Source organism: Rhinoderma darwinii, chromosome 6 (genome assembly GCF_050947455.1).
Source record: "Rhinoderma darwinii isolate aRhiDar2 chromosome 6, aRhiDar2.hap1, whole genome shotgun sequence".
In the NCBI taxonomy this organism is placed as follows: domain Eukaryota; kingdom Metazoa; phylum Chordata; class Amphibia; order Anura; family Rhinodermatidae; genus Rhinoderma; species Rhinoderma darwinii.
In genome coordinates, this window is record NC_134692.1 from 54,525,474 (window position 1) to 54,544,127 (window position 18,654).

At 41.9% G+C, this 18,654-nt stretch overlaps 1 protein-coding gene across 1 annotated transcript in view; it reads left to right on the plus strand.

Annotated features, from left to right (window-relative positions):
* Positions 1-18,654, plus strand: part of BMPR2 (bone morphogenetic protein receptor type 2) — a 174,420-nt gene that overhangs the window by 111,765 nt on the left and 44,001 nt on the right. Inside the window, exon 4 of the mRNA XM_075829747.1 lies at positions 15,044-15,154. Coding sequence (XP_075685862.1) covers positions 15,044-15,154 — 111 coding nt within the window. The remainder of the gene's footprint in view (positions 1-15,043; positions 15,155-18,654) is intronic.

Consider the following 18,654-nt stretch of genomic DNA (forward strand, 5'->3'; position numbering starts at 1 on the left):
TCTTTCAATGTCTACTGCCTATTCCTTGCACATAACATGTCAGCTAAGAATTTAATGACTTAGGACAGGACCACACACAGAGTTTTGATGCAGTTTTTGGCTCCGTTTTTTGAGCCAAACACAGGATTGGACACCAAAGAATGAAGTCTTTTCTATACACCTTTTCTTACCTTTAGATCCACTTCTGGCTTTGGTTAAAAAAAACTGCACCAAAAAACTGCATCATAACTCTGTGTGCGATTTTACCCTTAGGCTGGGTTCACACGAGCATGTTACGTCCTTAATGGACGGAACGTATTTCGGCCGCAAGTCCCGGACCGAACACACTGCAGGGAGCCGGGCTCCTAGCATCATAGTTATGTATGATGCTAGGAGTCCCTGCCTCGCTGCAGGACAACTGTCCCATACTGTAATCATGTTTTCAGTACGGGACAGTAGTTCCACGGAGCGGCAGGGACTCCTAGCGTCGTACATAACTATGATGCTAGGAGCCCGGCTCCCTGCACTGTGTTCGGTCCGGGACTTGCGGCCGAAATACGTTCCGTCCATTACGGACCGAACATGCTCGTGTGAATCCAGCCTTAGGGGGGATTCACACAAACGTGATTTGCGTCCGTGCAGCCCGCGTGGTTTTCACGTGGGTCGCACGGACCTATGCAAGTCTATGGGGCAGTGCAGACTGTCCGTGATTTTTGCGCTGCGTAAAACTCACGACAGGTTCTATATTTCAGCGTTTTTCGCGCATCACGCATCCGTTGAAGTCAATGGGTGCGTGAAAATCACGCGCACCACTCGGAAGCACTTCTGTGGGACGCGCATGATTCGCGCAACAGCTGTCAAACTTTGAATGTCAACAGAAAAGCACCACGTGTTTACAAACATCCAAACGGAGTGTCATACTGATGGCGGCTGCGCGAAAATCACGCAGCCGCGCATCATACGGGGCTGACACACGGAGCTGTTAAGTACCTTTTGTGCGCGCAAAACACTGCGTTTTTTGCTCGCGCAAAACGCACACGCTCGTGTACATCCGCCCTTACTGACATTGTACTTGGACTATTTGACCACACCTATGCAAATTTGTTGTAATTGTTATTTTGTTTTTGTTATATTGAAAACCATTAATAAATATTACAATTAAAAGAAAAATACAAATACAGTTTTTGCCTGGTCTATTCGGACCCAAAATATACACATCAATATAACTAGTTTTCATTTATTTCAGTTCCATTTTTTTAAGTAATGAAAGTCAGAATAGTTGGAAGGAAAAGACTCCTCAATCAGATCTTTTATCGAATCCAAATGTATCACATAACTTGCTCTTGTAGATATCTGTGCTGTCATATGTTTGAAAGGAAGAAAAAACTTAAAACCTTTGCCATCAGTTAATGACAAATACAGGAAGAGTTTGGGTATGTTCACACTGAGGTTTTTTGGCTCTGTTTTTGACGCGGAAGCTGCGCCAAAAAATGTCCGAAAATGCCTCCCATTGATTTCAATGAGAGAGGGTAAAAAGAAGTGTCATGTCTTTTCTTCAGACGTTTCCGTCTCTGACCTCCCATTGACATATATGAAAGGCAGAGAAAGCGGTTTACGCAACGTTTTACCCGCGGAGCTCAATGGCCGCGGCCAAAAAACGACACACAAAACGTAGCAAAGAGAGTGCAGGTAGGTCAAAATCTGCCTGAAAATTCTTTCAGCAAAAAAACTCTGTGTGAACAGGGCCTTATGCAGAAGGTAGAAAATAGATGATTCATTTGTAAAGGTATACCCGCAGCAGATCTGATTTCATATTTTGAATGGCTGCATTAGCTTATACAAGAGAAAGGAGTGAGTCACAATATAAAATACATTATTGCGCCAATTTCATGGAAAACATTTCTGCCTGTACTGTATGTTCTCAGCAGCTCAAGGACAATATATTTTCTGAAGCATTCTCCAGTTGTAATGATTCAAGGCTAGATTTTGTATTGTGGGAAATCTCAAGGCAATTCTATTACAAGTTCACGGATCTGTGCTTTGGCTGCAAATTTTTGGCGTGGATCCGTGAAACCCGATGACACGCGAATGCACGACAAAATTTTTTGTGGACAAATGGATCTGTGATTTTGCGGCCCACAAAACCACTGTGGTCGTGTGCATTAGCCTAAGGCCTTATTCACACGGACGTGCCCGTTTTGCGCGCGCAAAAAACGCTGCGTTTTGCGCACGCAAAAGGTCCGTGTGGCATCAGCATATGTGATCTTCGCGCAGCCGGCATCATTATGACACTCTGGTTTTATGTTGACAAACAGAAAAGCATGTGGTGCTTTTCTGTTTTCATTCATTTATTTCACTACTGTAGTGCGCATCACGCGCGGCACCCGGAAGTGCTTCCGTGTGCCGTGCACGATTTGCACACACCCATTGACTTCAATGGGTGCGTGCTGCGCGAAACACGGACAAATATAGGACATGTCGTGAGTTTTACGCAGCGCACATACGATGCGTGAAATTCACTAACAGTCTGAAAGACCCCATTCACTAACATAGGTCCGTGCGACACGCGTGAAAATCACGTGTGTAGCACGGACGTATAACACGTTCGTGTGAATAAGCCCTAAAGGAGAGGCTGCAAACTATTATAAAGAGTGTAGAGGCTTATCCTGAAGTTCCTGTGCTCTGAAGCAAAAACTGTTGACTTATGGCATCAAATATATGGTATACATCACATTGTATAGGATCTGTTTACACTAGAAAATCAATAGTGATTTATGTAGCGTGATTATATTATTGTGCAATGAGAAGTCATCACATCTCTGTCCCCCTGACCTATGGCACCATGATAGCATGACCTATAGGCCTCCTATATATTGGGACCTGGTTGCATCTGCTACCTCCACAGCCCCCTTAGCTTAATCTCTGATACTGTGCTTTTATTTGCACAATAGACTGTATGCAGGGCTATAAACGATAGGCTTTGGTAGATCAACAGTGGCAGTCAGTGGCATACCAACCATACGGACAGATCACGTGAGTTCTATAGGTGTAGGGCACTGAACAGCTTGCCGTGACTAAAACAGACTGGCGGACATTTGAGTTCTAAATGGGTATTAGGCCATTTCTGAATTTTGTTATGGGGCCCTATGATTTCTGTGTACGCCCCTAATGTTCACATACATGGGTGCAATAAATGTATTTGATTATGCTTGATGAACAGATACAAGTAATAGTCTCTAGCGTTTGCAACGTAAATATATTTGATTGGTTTATGTAATTGTAACGGGGACAATATGCAACAAGCGGCCTGCAGAGAGCAGCACAGAGCAGTGCTAGTGGACAGGTGAGTAACAGGAGCCAATCTATTACCATAATATGCTGTCCGATTTAAGAATAGCATATGATAGGTATAGATCCGCTCAGCTATTAAAAAGAACCTTTCACATGCCCATATGTGTGCAACTGAGTGCAGCATGTAATGGGGAGGGCTGCACAAACGCTGGGGCATTTTAATTTTTTTCCCTATCTTCCTCTGTTATTTAAATATCGGTGCCATTATATTTGGCGCCTGATATTTAAATAACCCCCTGAACTGTCAATGGGGCGTGTAATTAGCAAGGGGCTATGGACTGTGTCACAGCAAGAGATGGAGAGAGGAGCTCCGCCGCCACCACGGAACAGAAGAGGAGAACAGAATTCACTTTCTTCTTCTTCTGTTCCATGGCAGCGGGAGTAACTTTGGCAGCAGCATCGGAGCTGTGCGGGCGGGCGCGCTCGCATGCTCTTACTCACTCTTAAGCTCTCGGCAGACAAGGATAAGACTGTGTGATCTCTCGCGAGGAATCACACAGTTTTGTTCAGCTTGTCAGCCGAGAGCTAAAGAGTGAGAGCGTTCACGCGCATGCTCGCACGCCTCCGAGCTGCACGTGTGCGCGCGCACGCACATTCTGTCCTCTCTCCAGCTCTTGCTGTGACGCTGTCCATAGCTGATTGGACAGTGTCACAGCGATGTTACACGCCCCTTGCCAATTACATGCCCCATTGATAGTTCAGGGGTTATTTAAATATCGGGCGCCAAATATAACGGGACCGATATCTAAATAACGGAGAAAGATAGGAAAAAATGTAAAGTGCCCCAGGGATGTACAGCCCAGCCCATTACATGCTGCACATGTTTAGGCAGGTGAAAGGTTCTCTTTAAACAGCAGAAATAATATTATTCCATTTGGTTAATAAAGTGTACAGAATACGGAAAGTATGAGCACGTACATTGTGTGGTTTATTAAACTTCATACAATCGTGAGAAGCTGCTTGGATAAGATACAGTGAAGGAAATAAGTATTTGATCCCTTTGGCAAACAAGACTTAATACTTGGTGGCAAAACCCTTGTTGGCAAGCACAGCAGTCAGACATTTTTAGTAGTTGATGATGAGGTTTGCACACATGTTAGATGGAATTTTGGCCCACTCCTCTTTGCAGATCATCTGTAAATCATTAAGATTTCGAGGCTGTCGCTTGGCAACTCGGATCTTCAGCTCCCTCCATAAGTTTTCGATGTGATTAAGGTCTGGAGACTGGCTAGGCCACTCCATGACCTTAATGTGCTTCTTTTTGAGCCACTCCTTTGTTGCCTTGGCTGTATGTTTCGGGTCATTGTCGTGCTGGAAGACCCAGCCACGAGCCATTTTTAATGTCCTGGTGGAGGGAAGGAGGTTGTCACTCCGGATTTGACGGTACATGGCTCCATCCATTCTCCCATTGATGCGGTGAAGTAGTCCTGTGCCCTTAGCAGAGAAACACCCCCAAAACATAATGTTTCCACCTCCATGCTTGACAGTGGGGACGGTGTTCTTTGGGTCATAGGCAGAATTTCTCTTCCTCCAAAAACGGCGAGTTGAGTTAATGCCAAAGAGCTCAATTTTAGTCTCATCTGACCACAGCACCTTCTCCCAATCACTCTCAGAATCATCCAGATGTTCATTTGCAAACTTCAGACGGGCCTGTACATGTGCCTTCTTGAGCAGGGGGACCTTGCGGAGCTGCAGGATTTTAATCCATTACGGCGTAATGTGTTACCAATGGTTTTCTTGGTGACTGTGGTCCCAGCTGCCTTGAGATCATTAACAAGTTCCCCCCGTGTAGTTTTCGGCTGAGCTCTCACCTTCCTCAGGATCAAGGATACCCCACGAGGTGAGATTTTGCATGGAGCCCCAGATCGATGTCGATTGACAGTCATTTTGTATGTCTTCCATTTTCTTACTATTGCACCAACAGTTGTCTCCTTCTCACCCAGCGTCTTACTTATGGTTTTGTAGCCTATTCCAGCCTTGTGCAGGTCTATGATCTTGTCCCTGACATCCTTAGAAAGCTCTTTGGTCTTGCCCATGTTGTAGAGGTTAGAGTCAGACTGATTCATTGAGTCTGTGGACAGGAGTCTTTTATACAGGTGACCATGTAAGACAGCTGTCTTTAATGCAGGCACCAAGTTGATTTGGAGCATGTAACTGGTCTGGAGGAGGCTGAACTCTTAATGGTTGGTAGGGGATCAAATACTTATTTCTCTGTGCACAATGCAAATAAATATATATCATTTTGACAATGTGATTTTCATTTTTTTTTTATATATATAATCTATCTCTCACTGGTAAAATTAACCTTTCCTAAAAATTCTAGACTGTTCATGTCTTTGACAGTGGGCAAACTTACAAAATCAGCAAGGGATCAAATACTTATTTCCTCCACTGTACATGCATGGACTTCTCTGTCTGGACAAGCATCAGGCCGGATTCATACGAGCGTGTGCGTTTTGCGCACGCAAAAAACGTCGCGCTTTGCGTGCGCAAAAGGCACTTAACAGTTCCGGGTGTCAGCCCCGTATGATGCGCGGCTGCGTGATTTTCGCGCGGCCGCCATCATTATGACACTCCGTTTGGATGTTTGTAAACAGAAAAGCACGTGGTGCTTTTCTGTTTTCATTCATCCTTTTCACTGCTGTTGCGCGAATCAAGTGCCTCCGTGTGGTGCGTCTGATTTTCACGCACCCATTGACTTCAATGGGTGCGTGATGCGCGAAATACGCACAAAGAACGGACATGTCGTGAGTTTTACGCAGCGGACTCACGCTGCGTAAAAATCACGGACTGTCTGCACGGCCCCATAGACCAATATAGGTCCGTGCGAGACGCGTGAAAATCACGCGCGTTGCACGGACGTATATCACGTTCGTCTGAATAAGCCCTCACTGTGCAAACAGCAGTCCTCAAGATGTCCAGGGAGCAGTCCTCAAAATATCCCAGGGATCACCTTTTAACACATAGTAAAATGTAAAATTTGAGCACTTGTAAGAGCTCTCTCAATTATGTATAAGGGTATGTTCACACGGCAAACGAAAAACGGCTGTAAAATACAGAGCTGTTTTCAAGGGAAAATAGCCTCTGATTTTCAGCTGTTTTTAAAGCATCAAGCGTTTTTTTGCAGCCGTTTCTCGAGCTGTTTTTCTATTGAGACAATGAAAAATGGCTCCAAAAACAGCTCAAGAAGTGACAAGCAGTTCTTTTTCACGGGTCGTTTTTTTACGCGCCATTTTTAGAAACGGCACGTAAAAAGAACGCCCCATGGGAACGAAATGCAGTTTTTCCCATTAAAATGATGTTTGGAGGCGTTCAGCCCCGTATTTTCAGCAATTTTTCAGGGTGTTTACGGCCCGAAAAATGGCTGAAAATAAGCAATGTGAACATACCCTTAAAGGTTTTTTACCAAGATTCCCACCACCAGGGGGCAGTTCTGTTATTGAAAGATCCAATTCATACTGCATTATAAAGTAATCCCAATATAAGTAGACTTATCAGATAAAATATGGTCAAAGGCTCATTTACATGAGCGTTCTTACTTTTCTCTGTTCAAGAAATATGTGGATAGAACACATACAGGAATATGGGCGTGTTGATCTGCTCTTACTGTACAGTGAATAAAATAGTTATTGGGGAAAAAATAAGACTTTGAAGAAAATGTGCTTATTATTATGGCCATACAATTCACTTCATATTTGGGATTGTTTTTCTACAATTATTGTACATAGGCCGCAATTTTGAACTTTCCATTGTCTCCGCAATGTATTTTTTGTACGATTTAACAAAAATGATCACTATGATTTTTATGTATGAAAGACCAATTTTAAGCAACGATAAACGGTAATGTCAACGGACCTTTCAGTTAGGTCAAGAATTATTTGGACAGTGACACAAGTTTTGGCATTTTAGCTGTTTACCAAAACATATTGAATATACAGTTATTTAATCAATATGGGCTTAAACTGCAGACTCTCCGCTTTAATTTGGGGGTATTCACATCCTAATTTGAGGAAGGGTTTAGGAATTACAGTTCTTTAATATGTAGCTGCCTTTTTTTCAAGGGACCGAAAGTAATTGGACAATTATCTCAAAAGCTATTTAATGGGCTGCATGGGCTATTCCCTCGTTAATCCATCATCAATTAAGCAGGTAAAAGGTCTGGAGTTGATTCCATGTGTGGCATTTGCATTTGGAAGCTGTTGCTGTGAACCCACAACATGAGGTCAAAGGAGCTCTCAATGCAAGTGAAACAGACCATCGTTAGGCTGAAAAAAATGAAGAAATCCATCAGAGAGATAGCACAAATGTTAGGAGTGGCCAAATCAAGTGTGGTACATTCTTGAAAAAAAGCACTGGTGATCTCGTGAACTCCAAAAGTCCTGGACGTCCACGGAAGACAACAGTGGTGGATAATCACAGAATCCTTTCCATGGTGAAGATAAACCCCTTCACAACATCTACCCAAGTGAAGAACACTCCCCTGGAAGTAGGTGGATCAGTATCTAAGTCTACGATAAAGAGAAGACTTCATGACCGCAAATACAGAGGGTTCACCACAAGGTGCAAACCATTAATCAGTCTCAAAAATAGAAAGGCCAGATTAGAATTTGCCAAACAACATGTAAAGATGCCGCCCAGTTCTGGAACAGCATGAAACTAAGATCAACCTGTACCAGAATGATAGGAGGAAGAAAGTATGGAGAAGGCTTGTAATGGCTCATTATCCAAAGCACACCACATCCTCTGTAAAGCATAGTGGAGGCAGTGTGATGGCATGGTGGAGGCAGTGTGATGGCATGGGCATGCATGGCTGCCAAAGGCACTGGTTCACTAGTATTTATTGATGACATGACTGAAGACAGAAGCAGCCGGATGAATTCTGAAGTGTTAGTGATATACTTTCTGCTCAGATTCAACCAAATGCAGCAAGGTTGATTGGACGTCGCTTCACAGTACAGATGGACAATGACCCAAAACATACTGAGAAAGCAACCCAGGAGTTTTTTAAGGCATAGAAGTAGAATATTCTGCAATGGCCAAGTCAATCACCAGATGTCAACCCGATCGAGCTGCATTTTACTTGCTTAAGACAAAACTTAAAGGCAGAAAGACCCACAAACAAGCAACAACTGAAGACAGCGGCAGTAAAGGCCGAGCAAAGCATCACAAAGGAGGAAACCCAGCGTTTGGTGATGTCCATGGGTTCCAGACTTCAGGCAGTCATTGCCTGCAAAGGATTCTCTACAAAGTATTAAAAAACCCATTTTATTTCTGGTAATGTTAATTTGTCCAATTACTTTTGAGCCCCTGAAAAGAGGAGGCTGTGTAGAAAAATGGTTGCAATTCCTAAACGTTTCACAGGACATTTTTGTTCAACCCTTTGAATTAAACCTGAAAGTCTACACTTCAATTGCATCTCAGTGGTTTCATTTCAAATCCAATGTGGAGGCAGCAGAGCCCAAATCATGAAGATTGCGTCACTGTCCAAATAATTCTGGACCTAATTGTATTTGTTCCAGGATGAGCTGTCTGTCACTCAGTTTTCCCACCATTCCAAACTTCAGATTTGCCAAAGCTGCCAATTTTTAAGAAAAATGTTTCTGGAGAGAATCGATGGGCAAAATATTATTATACATTCGGGCTTAAAAGGGTTGCCCTAACGGGGCCATGTTACACATAATTATAAATAAAAGACAGTAGTCGACACAAATCTAACTTTAATTTTAGTTACTTTATGTAATTCAAAAAAATGTTTTACTGGAATTCTTTATGGATTTTTTTTACATTTTAGAACACATTAAGAGCGCAGTAATTAAAAAAAAACAAACAAACATGGACATGGCTTCAGGGTTGCACCAACTGTAACTCATTTATCAAAGATCTGGTTAGTAAGTTCTCAAATACATCCGGTTTTAAGGGGTTAAGTGCCCCATGAATAGTGTCGGCCACTATAACTCCAGTTGGGTGCCCCCATTAATAGTGTCAAAAAAGCCTCCGAAAACACACTCATAATAACCTCACTCCCATTTTTAAAGACTCAGAGACTCCAGGACTATCCAGAGAGAACAAGATTTGCTATTTTAGAGTCTTCTGAAATCAGAGGGGTAGCAGGGGATGAACAGATAAGTAGAGGATGCACAACGTTGGGTGACTACTCCTATGGAAACTTTAATGGTTGTCCCCAGGTTTACCCAGAAACAGACATAACTTAGAAGATGCACATAACTTGTCAGAAGGTGATGACTCAAGAACCTGTGTTTGCTGGTGATTTATTTTACTTTGGGGGCTAATTGCTCTTCATGAACATTCCACTGATATTGTACCAGTATATATATTCAGATGCCAATGTTATAGTGTTATTTTTCAATGCCAGATCATCAGATAATTTCTCATTAACAGATTTCCTTCCTGGCTCCTTCCTTTGTGTTATTATTTGGGATTCCAGGAATGGGGAAAAGCCGAACAGTCTGGAGCCGGCAAGAGTTTGGCTTTGAACATTTTGCTGTTGAAATGTGTACTTCTTATATCATAAATAGTAATTTCCTTAAAATATCACCCAAGCATAGGTTCTTTATTCTTAGACCTAACATGGCATTTCAAGGACTGTTTTTCTTTTTAGGAAATAATTGTGAAATTATGTTTATGTTCCCCCTGGTGCTGTTTACTAACCATGTTTCTTTCTGAAATAGTATATATACTACTCTTGAATCTCTATGTACATTGGAAGTGTGCAGGGTTGGACTAACTTTTTTTCCAAATTGTGCACCGCCCGAGGACCCAGAGTATTAGGGGTGTTCACAGCCAAACTGCTCCATATGTCTTTACACGGTTACATTTATATTAAAATCATTTCTAGCTGCCACTTAGGAGAGCTTACAGCATATAGGTTTATACAGCTACCATTGTGTTCATTGGGAGCTGCATAAATCCACATCTAAATGGTGCAGTTTCTGGGACCTAAATAAAAAAAAAATAACCTGCACAAATTTGCGTAGTTATGTCACATATTTCCCTGCCAGTCCTGCATGCTCTAGTGTGCCATAGTGGTTTGCATTCACCCGTGACTGGGCTACAATGATGTTTGTGAAAACAATAGTTCTAAAACAGACTCAAGGTCGCATCACAGGGTATTAATTGGTGATGTATTTAAGTGGTGGAGGGATATGCTCACCTGGGTCAGTTGTACTAAGAGCACAACATCCCTAGTTGGTGTATCATAGGTTAGAGCTGCTATCATGATACCGTGTACCAGAAGGGCCCATAGATATTAAAGGTAGAGAGGTAGAGCCGGCTATTGTTGGAGATTTCTGGTGCTGCTCGAATATGGAACTCCCCAAGGAAGGAAGCTGCCATGGATGTGGTTCAACAATTTTATTGTGTGCAAACGACACGTTTTAAAACCTGACTTTTTCCTTCTTTAGGTTTTACACAATGGGGGTAATTTATTAAGACTGCCGTTTCATACACCAGTCTTAATATGAAGAGTACTAGAGTAAAATTCACCTAATTTATTAAGAGGCGCATCTTCTTGAACATATTTAAAACCACATTATACTGTAACTAGGGATCGTGTAAACCTGAAGAAGTTACCAACCTGGTTCCGAAACTAGTCGTTTTCACAACAGTGTTGAGCTACTTCTGACATCTTGCTTACTTAGGGATCCGGTTTACATATTTGAGCAGCACCTGAAATCTCCTAAATTTTTTAGCTTTTTAACTTTCATAGCCACGGTGATGTGTGAAGCAGTGATATGTTATTGGACAAACTAAGGGGGAAAAAAAAGTATCAGTGCTTACAAAGCCCTTGACCCTTATTGCCTCGGAGCCCAGATGATTTTCAGTCTGGCCAAACGAATGCGTTAAAACAGTTTGAGAGAACAAGTAGACTTGTTGCCCTTAGTAAATGATCAAAATATATATATCTATGTATTTTATTATAAGTATGATGTAAAGGACAAGTATGCCTTTTTACATGGGCCAATTATCGGGCAAACGAGCGTTCACACAATAACACGGCATTGATCAGCCGATGACGAACAAATGCTCGTTCATCGGCTGATTGTATTGTTTATGTAATATTATCGTAGTGTAAACAGGGAGAAGTGCTGCCGACATGATAGAAATGTATGGCGACAAACGTTCGTAGTAAGGTTCGCTCGTCCCCATGCATTTCTCCTTGTGAAAGGAGAAACGAGCGCCGATCAGCGAGCTCTCTCGTTGATTAGCGCTCGTTTACACGACCCATGTCAGGACGTGTAAACGAGATGCTGCTGTCATTCATTCTGTCAGGTGCCCCCTTTCCATATATGTAAAATTACCACCACAGCCTCAGACAATGCACAGTGCTCCATTGGACCAGCACTGCTGTGTCCATCCTGTCTGTGTCTTCACCTACAGGTCCCATTGCAGTGGAAGAGCTGCATAACAAGAGACAGTTGCTTGTTCTTGATGTCCCGCTGCTGCAGAGTGGTCTTTTGATGCGTTCCTTTGTGCTGCCGTGTGGCCTCCTGTTATGCAGCTCTTCCACTGCAGCCAGAACCCCTGCAACGGGACCTGCACGGAAAGACACAGACAGGATCGATTCAACGCTGCTGATTCTTCCAAGGAAGGGGGGTTGCCTCAGACTACCAAAGCATACTATGCACAGAGTAATCTGGGACTGTGGCAGCCAATTTACTAACATGGAAAGGGGGCACCAGAACGGTTGAATTACAGGATCATCTTTGAAAAGGAGGACACTAGGTATGTGTACTATACCTTTGCCATGTATAGTAACATTTTACTTTTGGCTGGAGTGCAGTGCAGCACAGAGCTGGAGTTATGTGTGTTGACAAGCTGTCAACTGTTTCCAATAGCAACCAGCAGAATTGTGAATGCAGCTCTGGACTACAATACAGGCTGTAACACAGGATCAGTGCAAGAGAAGGAAGGTGTTTAGAAAGTCAATCAGCATTTAGGTAGAGTATATATATATATGTATATATACAGTGAAGGAAATAAGTATTTGATCCCTTGCTGATTTTGTAAGTTTGCCCACTGTCAAAGACATGAACAGTCTAGAATTTTTAGGCTAGGTTAATTTTACTAGTGAGAGATAGATTATATAAAAAAAAATAAAAAAAATCACATTGTCAAAATTATATATATTTATTTGCATTGTGCACAGAGAAATAAGTATTTGATCCCTTTGGCAAACAAGACTTAATACTTGTTGGCAAAACCCTTGTTGGCAAGCACAGCAGTCAGACATTTTTAGTAGTTGATGATGAGGTTTGCACACATGTTAGATGGAATTTTGGCCCACTCCTCTTTGCAGATAATCTGTAAATCATTAAGATTTCGAGGCTGTCGCTTGGCAACTCGGATCTTCAGCTCCCTCCATAAGTTTTCGATGGGATTAAGGTCTGGAGACTGGCTAGGCCACTCCATGACCTTAATGTGCTTCTTTTTGAGCCACTCCTTTGTTGCCTTGGCTGTATGTTTCGGGTAATTGTCGTGCTGGAAGACCCAGCCACGAGCCATTTTTAATGTCCTGGTGGAGGGAAGGAGGTTGTCACTCAGGATTTGACGGTACATGGCTCCATCCATTCTCCCATTGATGCGGTGAAGTAGTCCTGTGCCCTTAGCAGAGAAACACCCCCAAAACATAATGTTTCCACCTCCATGCTTGACAGTGGGGACGGTGTTCTTTGGGTCATAGGCATCATTTCCCTTCCTCCAAAAACGGCGAGTTGAGTTAATGCCAAAGAGCTCAATTTTAGTCTCATCTGATCACAGCACCTTCTCCCAATCACTCTCAGAATCATCCAGATGTTCATTTGCAAACTTCAGACGGGCCTGTACATGTGCCTTCTTGAGCAGGGGGACCTTGCGGGCACTGCAGGATTTTAATCCATTACGGTGTAATGTGTTACCAATGGTTTTCTTGGTGACTGTGGTCCCAGCTGCCTTAAGATCATTAACAAGTTCCCCCCGTGTAGTTTTCGGCTGAGCTCTCACCTTCCTCAGGATAAAGGATACCCCACAAGGTGAGATTTTGCATGGAGCCCCAGATCGATGTCGATTGACAGTCATTTTGTATGTCTTCCATTTTCTTACTATTGCACCAACAGTTGTCTCCTTCTCACCCAGCGTCTTACTTATGGTTTTGTAGCCCATTCCAGCCTTGTGCAGGTCTATGATCTTGTCCCTGACATCCTTAGAAAGCTCTTTGGTCTTGCCCATGTTGTAGAGGTTAGAGTCAGACTGATTCATTGAGTCTGTGGACAGGAGTCTTTTATACAGGTGACCATGTAAGAGCTGTCTATAATGCAGGCACCAAGTTGATTTGGAGCGTGTAACTGGTCTGGAGGAGGCTGAACTCTTAATGGTTGGCAGGGGATCAAATACTTATTTCACTGTGCACAATGCAAATAAATATATATCATTTTGACAATGTGATTTTCTTTTTTTTTGTTTATATAATCTATCTCTCACTGGTAAAATTAACCTAGCCTAAAAATTCTAGACTGTTCATGACTTTGACAGTGGGCAAACTTACAAAATCAGCAAGGGATCAAATACTTATTTCTTCCACTGTATATATATATATATATATATATATATATATATATATATATATATATATATATATATATATATATACATATATATATTTATACACATACACTATGTTGACAAAAGTATGGAGACACTGGTCTTAATCATTGAATCCAGGTGTTTCATTCAGTCCCATTGCCACAGGTGTATAAAATCATGCAATCTTCCTTGGACTCTGTAGCAGTGGAAACGTGTTCTGTTCAGTGAAGACTCACCCTTCTCTATCTGACAGTCTGATGGTTGAGCCTGGGTTTGGCGAATGCCAGGAGAAAAAGTTACCTGCCTGACTGCATTGTGCCAAGTGTAACGTTTGGTGGTGAAGAGATAATGCTATGGGGTTGTTTTTCAGGGGTTGGCCTAGGCTCCTTAATTTCAGTGAATAGAAATCTCAATGCTTCAGCATATCAAGACATTTTGGACAAAGGTATGTTCCAAACTTTGTGGGAACAGTTTGGGGTTCGTCACTTTTCTGTATCAGCATGACTTTGCCCCAGTGCACAAAGCGAGGTTCATAAAGGCATGGTGGGCAAGTTTAGTCTGGAAGAACTTGACTGGCCCGCATAGAGCCCTGACCTCAACCCCATCGAACATCTTTGGAATGAACTAGATTGGAGATTTTCGAGCCAGGCACTCTCATCCAACATCAGTGTCTGACCTCACAAATGCTCTTCTGGATGAATGGTCAACAATTCCCACATACACACTCCAAAATCTTGTAGAAAGCCTTCCCAGAAGAGTGGAAGCTGTTTTATCTGCAGAATGGGAGGTCCTAAAAGCTCCTGTAGGTGTAACAATACTTTTTACATTTCTATATAGTATATACACTGTACATTTGTGTTCAACTATCCAGAAGATAAAAAAAAAAAAATCGTTACCCAATCTTTTGTACTATTACTGTATGACATTCTGTGTCATTGTAAATATCCGGAAATCTTTATTTCTCAATGTATCTAATCTTTTGCTAAACCAAAAAAATACTAACTAAATCCACAATTAACTCATACATTTATTATATTTCAACACCATTCATACTTTAAGAGTTTTATTGAAGATAAAATGTTTCAGTTGCAGCGTTTACAGTGTAGAATTAACAGGTGTTTTTCTCTATTTTAAGCTCAAACAGGTTGGGATCATCGTGAGATGACAGTAATTATTGCTCTCACCTGTATATCAGTCCTGGCAGTACTGATTGCCGTCTTCTTCTTTATATACAGATTATTTGGAGGTATGTAACACTTACTATTAAAAATGTACATATATTTTGTTGTTCACTTTGCTTTTTCATGTTCCTCTATATTAGTAAACCTGTATTTCAGTATTACGGCCCCAAGATACTGACCGAGCATGGTTCAAGTGATCCGAACTCAGATTGCCATAGGGTTCTATGGTTATCTAAGTTCAGTTTACTTGACCTCTGGGGGGAATTAGAATCTTGTGGCTGCAATACAGGCGCTAAAATGCGACCGCATTATGGCCATCTGATTAAGGCCTTAATAACAATTGCATTAATTTTCCCAACTTTTCTAGGCTATTTCTACCTTCTTATATAATTTTTGGGATGATGTGTAGACTGATTGTGCAGCTCTATGTGTGTATATATATATATATATTACTATGGAATGGGACTGAGTTATGCTGTCCTTTTTACCTTTCTACATTTAAGGAAAGCATAAAATAAAATGTAAAATGTTATTTATATATTTGACCACACCACATTTGAGCACCTTTTCACTACTCCATCCTTAAAGGGAACCTGTCACCAGCATTTCACCTATTGAACTCACCTCTCGCTGGCCACTGCTGTCAAAAGTTCATTGCCATTATCCCCTCTCCTAAACTTGTCCTTTAACCGTAAATAAGGTCTGCAAACATTTCGCGCATTTTATGGTAATAATCCGTCAGTCTCATGTATGGTTCGAAACCCTTCCCTACTTCATCCAGGCCTCAAATATAGTTACTGCGCGTGTGCCGCTATGGTGTCCTGTTGTGCGCACGCATCAGAACAGGACATCGATGCGCAAGTGCAGGATTTTGTGTGAGCTGGGGGGAGGCGAGGAGCTGTCAATCAAGAGTAAGGAGGCGCGGTTAACTCGGAAAGGCTTGAGGAATGAAGATATGACTTTTCGAACAAAGACTCATTAGCATACGGCACGTGAAAACTAAAAAAAAACAGAATACTAAATGTGCAGAGCCTACTTAGTGGATAATTATACGTAGGTTACATAAAAATCATTTTTCACCCACTTCCACCACATACTGCTGGTTTAATAGGTGAAATGCTGGTGACAGGTTCTCTTTAATCTAAAATACCATATTCTGGATTGAAATTGAGTTTAGGTCCGATTTTCAAATTCATGTTCCCAATTACTACACAACAAATTAAAACTAAAATTAAATTTAGATCGGCTAAAAATAAAAAAAAAAGGTAATCCCAAAGACGAAATGATGAAAAGAGGAAAATTATATGACTTTGCTACAGCTACAGATTGTGGTGTTTACATCCCTTTTTTTCCCACAGAACGTTCCCTTCTTTTTTGAATCCTCAAGGCTACATGTTTAGCGCCTATCAAATATTGTATATTGTTATGTCTAAAACAGTGTTGTTTACTAATGGACTTGCAATGTACGTAACAAGTTTGTCCCCAAAACATTGTCTCCTGACAACACAAGCTGGTTCCTCTGCCAAAAACATTTAGCTGCCTATATATATATATACAGGCTGTTTTACAACACAAGGTAACTGAGCTTAAAGAGGCTCTGTTACCAGAATAAAAATGCTCTATCTCCTACATCAGTTTATCGGCGCTGGAATGTAGTTATTAGCAATGTGTTTTTATTTTAAAAACGATGTTTTTTAACAAAGTTATGGCGTTTAGAACATTTATGCAAATGAGGTCCTTAATGCCCAACTGGGCGTTTTTTAATTTTCAACCAAGTGGGCGTATGACAAAGAGGTGTATGACGCTGGCCAATCCGCATCATACACCTCTCTGTCTTACACCCAAGCTAGATTCACTGAGCAGCGTGATCTCGCGAGCCCGCCCTGTGACGTCATTTCCGCCCACAGGTCCTTCATCCCTGCGTCTGAAGACAACATCTTTCGTCTCCCTCCAGGCTGCTGCTGCTGCTGCTACTATTACCGATCCGACGACTGGGACTTCTCATCGGCCTGGAGGGAGACGAAAGATATTGTCTTCAGACGCAGGGATGAAGGACCTGTGGGCGGAAGTGACGTCACAGCGTGGTCTCGCGAGATCACGCTGCTCAGTGAATCTAGCTTGGGTGTAAGACAGAGAGGTGTATGATGCGGATTGGCCAGCGTCATACACCTCTGTCATACGCCCACTTGGTTGAAAATTAAAAAACGCCCAGTTGGGCATTAAGGACCTCATTTGCATAAATGTTCTAAACGCCATAACTTTGTTAAACATCGTTTTTAAAATAAAAACACATTGCTAGTAACTACATTCCAGCGCCGATAAACTGATGTAGGAGATAGAGCATTTTTATTCTGGTGACAGAGCCTCTTTAAATAGGTAGAAAACCCATTTCTATATTTCCTAATAGGGCAAGATAAGCTGATTCAAGAGAATACCCCACGTGGGACCCCTTCTTTTAACCATAGCCGAAGGGTACAACATACATACCTCTCAGCTCTGGAGGACCTCAGGCGTCCATTTAAAACAATAGGCGCCTGCAATACTTTGTTTTTACCTGTAGTGGCACTGCAGGGAAAACAAGCACAAAGTTGTTTCCCCCTCACTTTACAGTTTAGTGTGGTGGATCTCATGCGATCAGCTTGTCATGGGGAAATACAATATGAAAAGGGCTAGTGCAAAGCAGAAAACCCTCTAAAGAAGACAACTCACATTACTGTAAATTCATTTACAGTAATATAACCATAACCAATAATCACTGTATGTCCTCAGTGTACATTTACATTTCATTCCCAGATATTTCCTAGTCCCAGAAATGAAGCTGGGAACTTTGATTACTCTCTGAGCATCCTTTGCGGATGTAAATGAGACGGCTTGTAGCTGAGAATCATCATGCATTCTGATTCTGGACTTACTAGATTGTATTGAAAGGTTTTATTACTTTATGCTTTTAAACATTGTTCATTATAACAAGTAAGCACAAATGGAAAATTGAGCGGTTTCCAATAGCAAACAAACTGTTAGCCGCTTTTGTTTTCCACCCTTCTCTAGCTCAGTCCATACATGCTATTACTTTTTGGCATGTTACATACTGTACTTCATCCTCTGAATAGAACAGTCAGTACTATTTAGTTGGCATATTAATACAAGCACTTGGTCTAGCGTTCATTCACATATATCGGAGGACATATCCAATCTCTCCACCGTACAAAGCCCTCCGGGTGGCCCATATTACCACATATTGGCATATGTATGGAAAAATCCAATTTTCACTCTGCAACATCGAGTGCACACTAATTTCTTCAAAACACCTGCAGGGTTAACATGCTCACTACACCCCTAGGTGGATACCTTGAGGGGTGTAGTTTCCAAAATGGGGTCACTTCTAGGGGGTTTCCACTGTTTTGGTCCCACAGGGCTTTGAAAATGCGACATAGCGACCAAAAACCAATCCAGCAAAATCTGCACTGCAAAAGCCAAATGGCGCTCCTTCCCTTCTGAGCCCTACTGTGTGCCCAAACAGCAGTTTATGACCACAAATGAGATATTGCCGTACTCTGGAGAAATT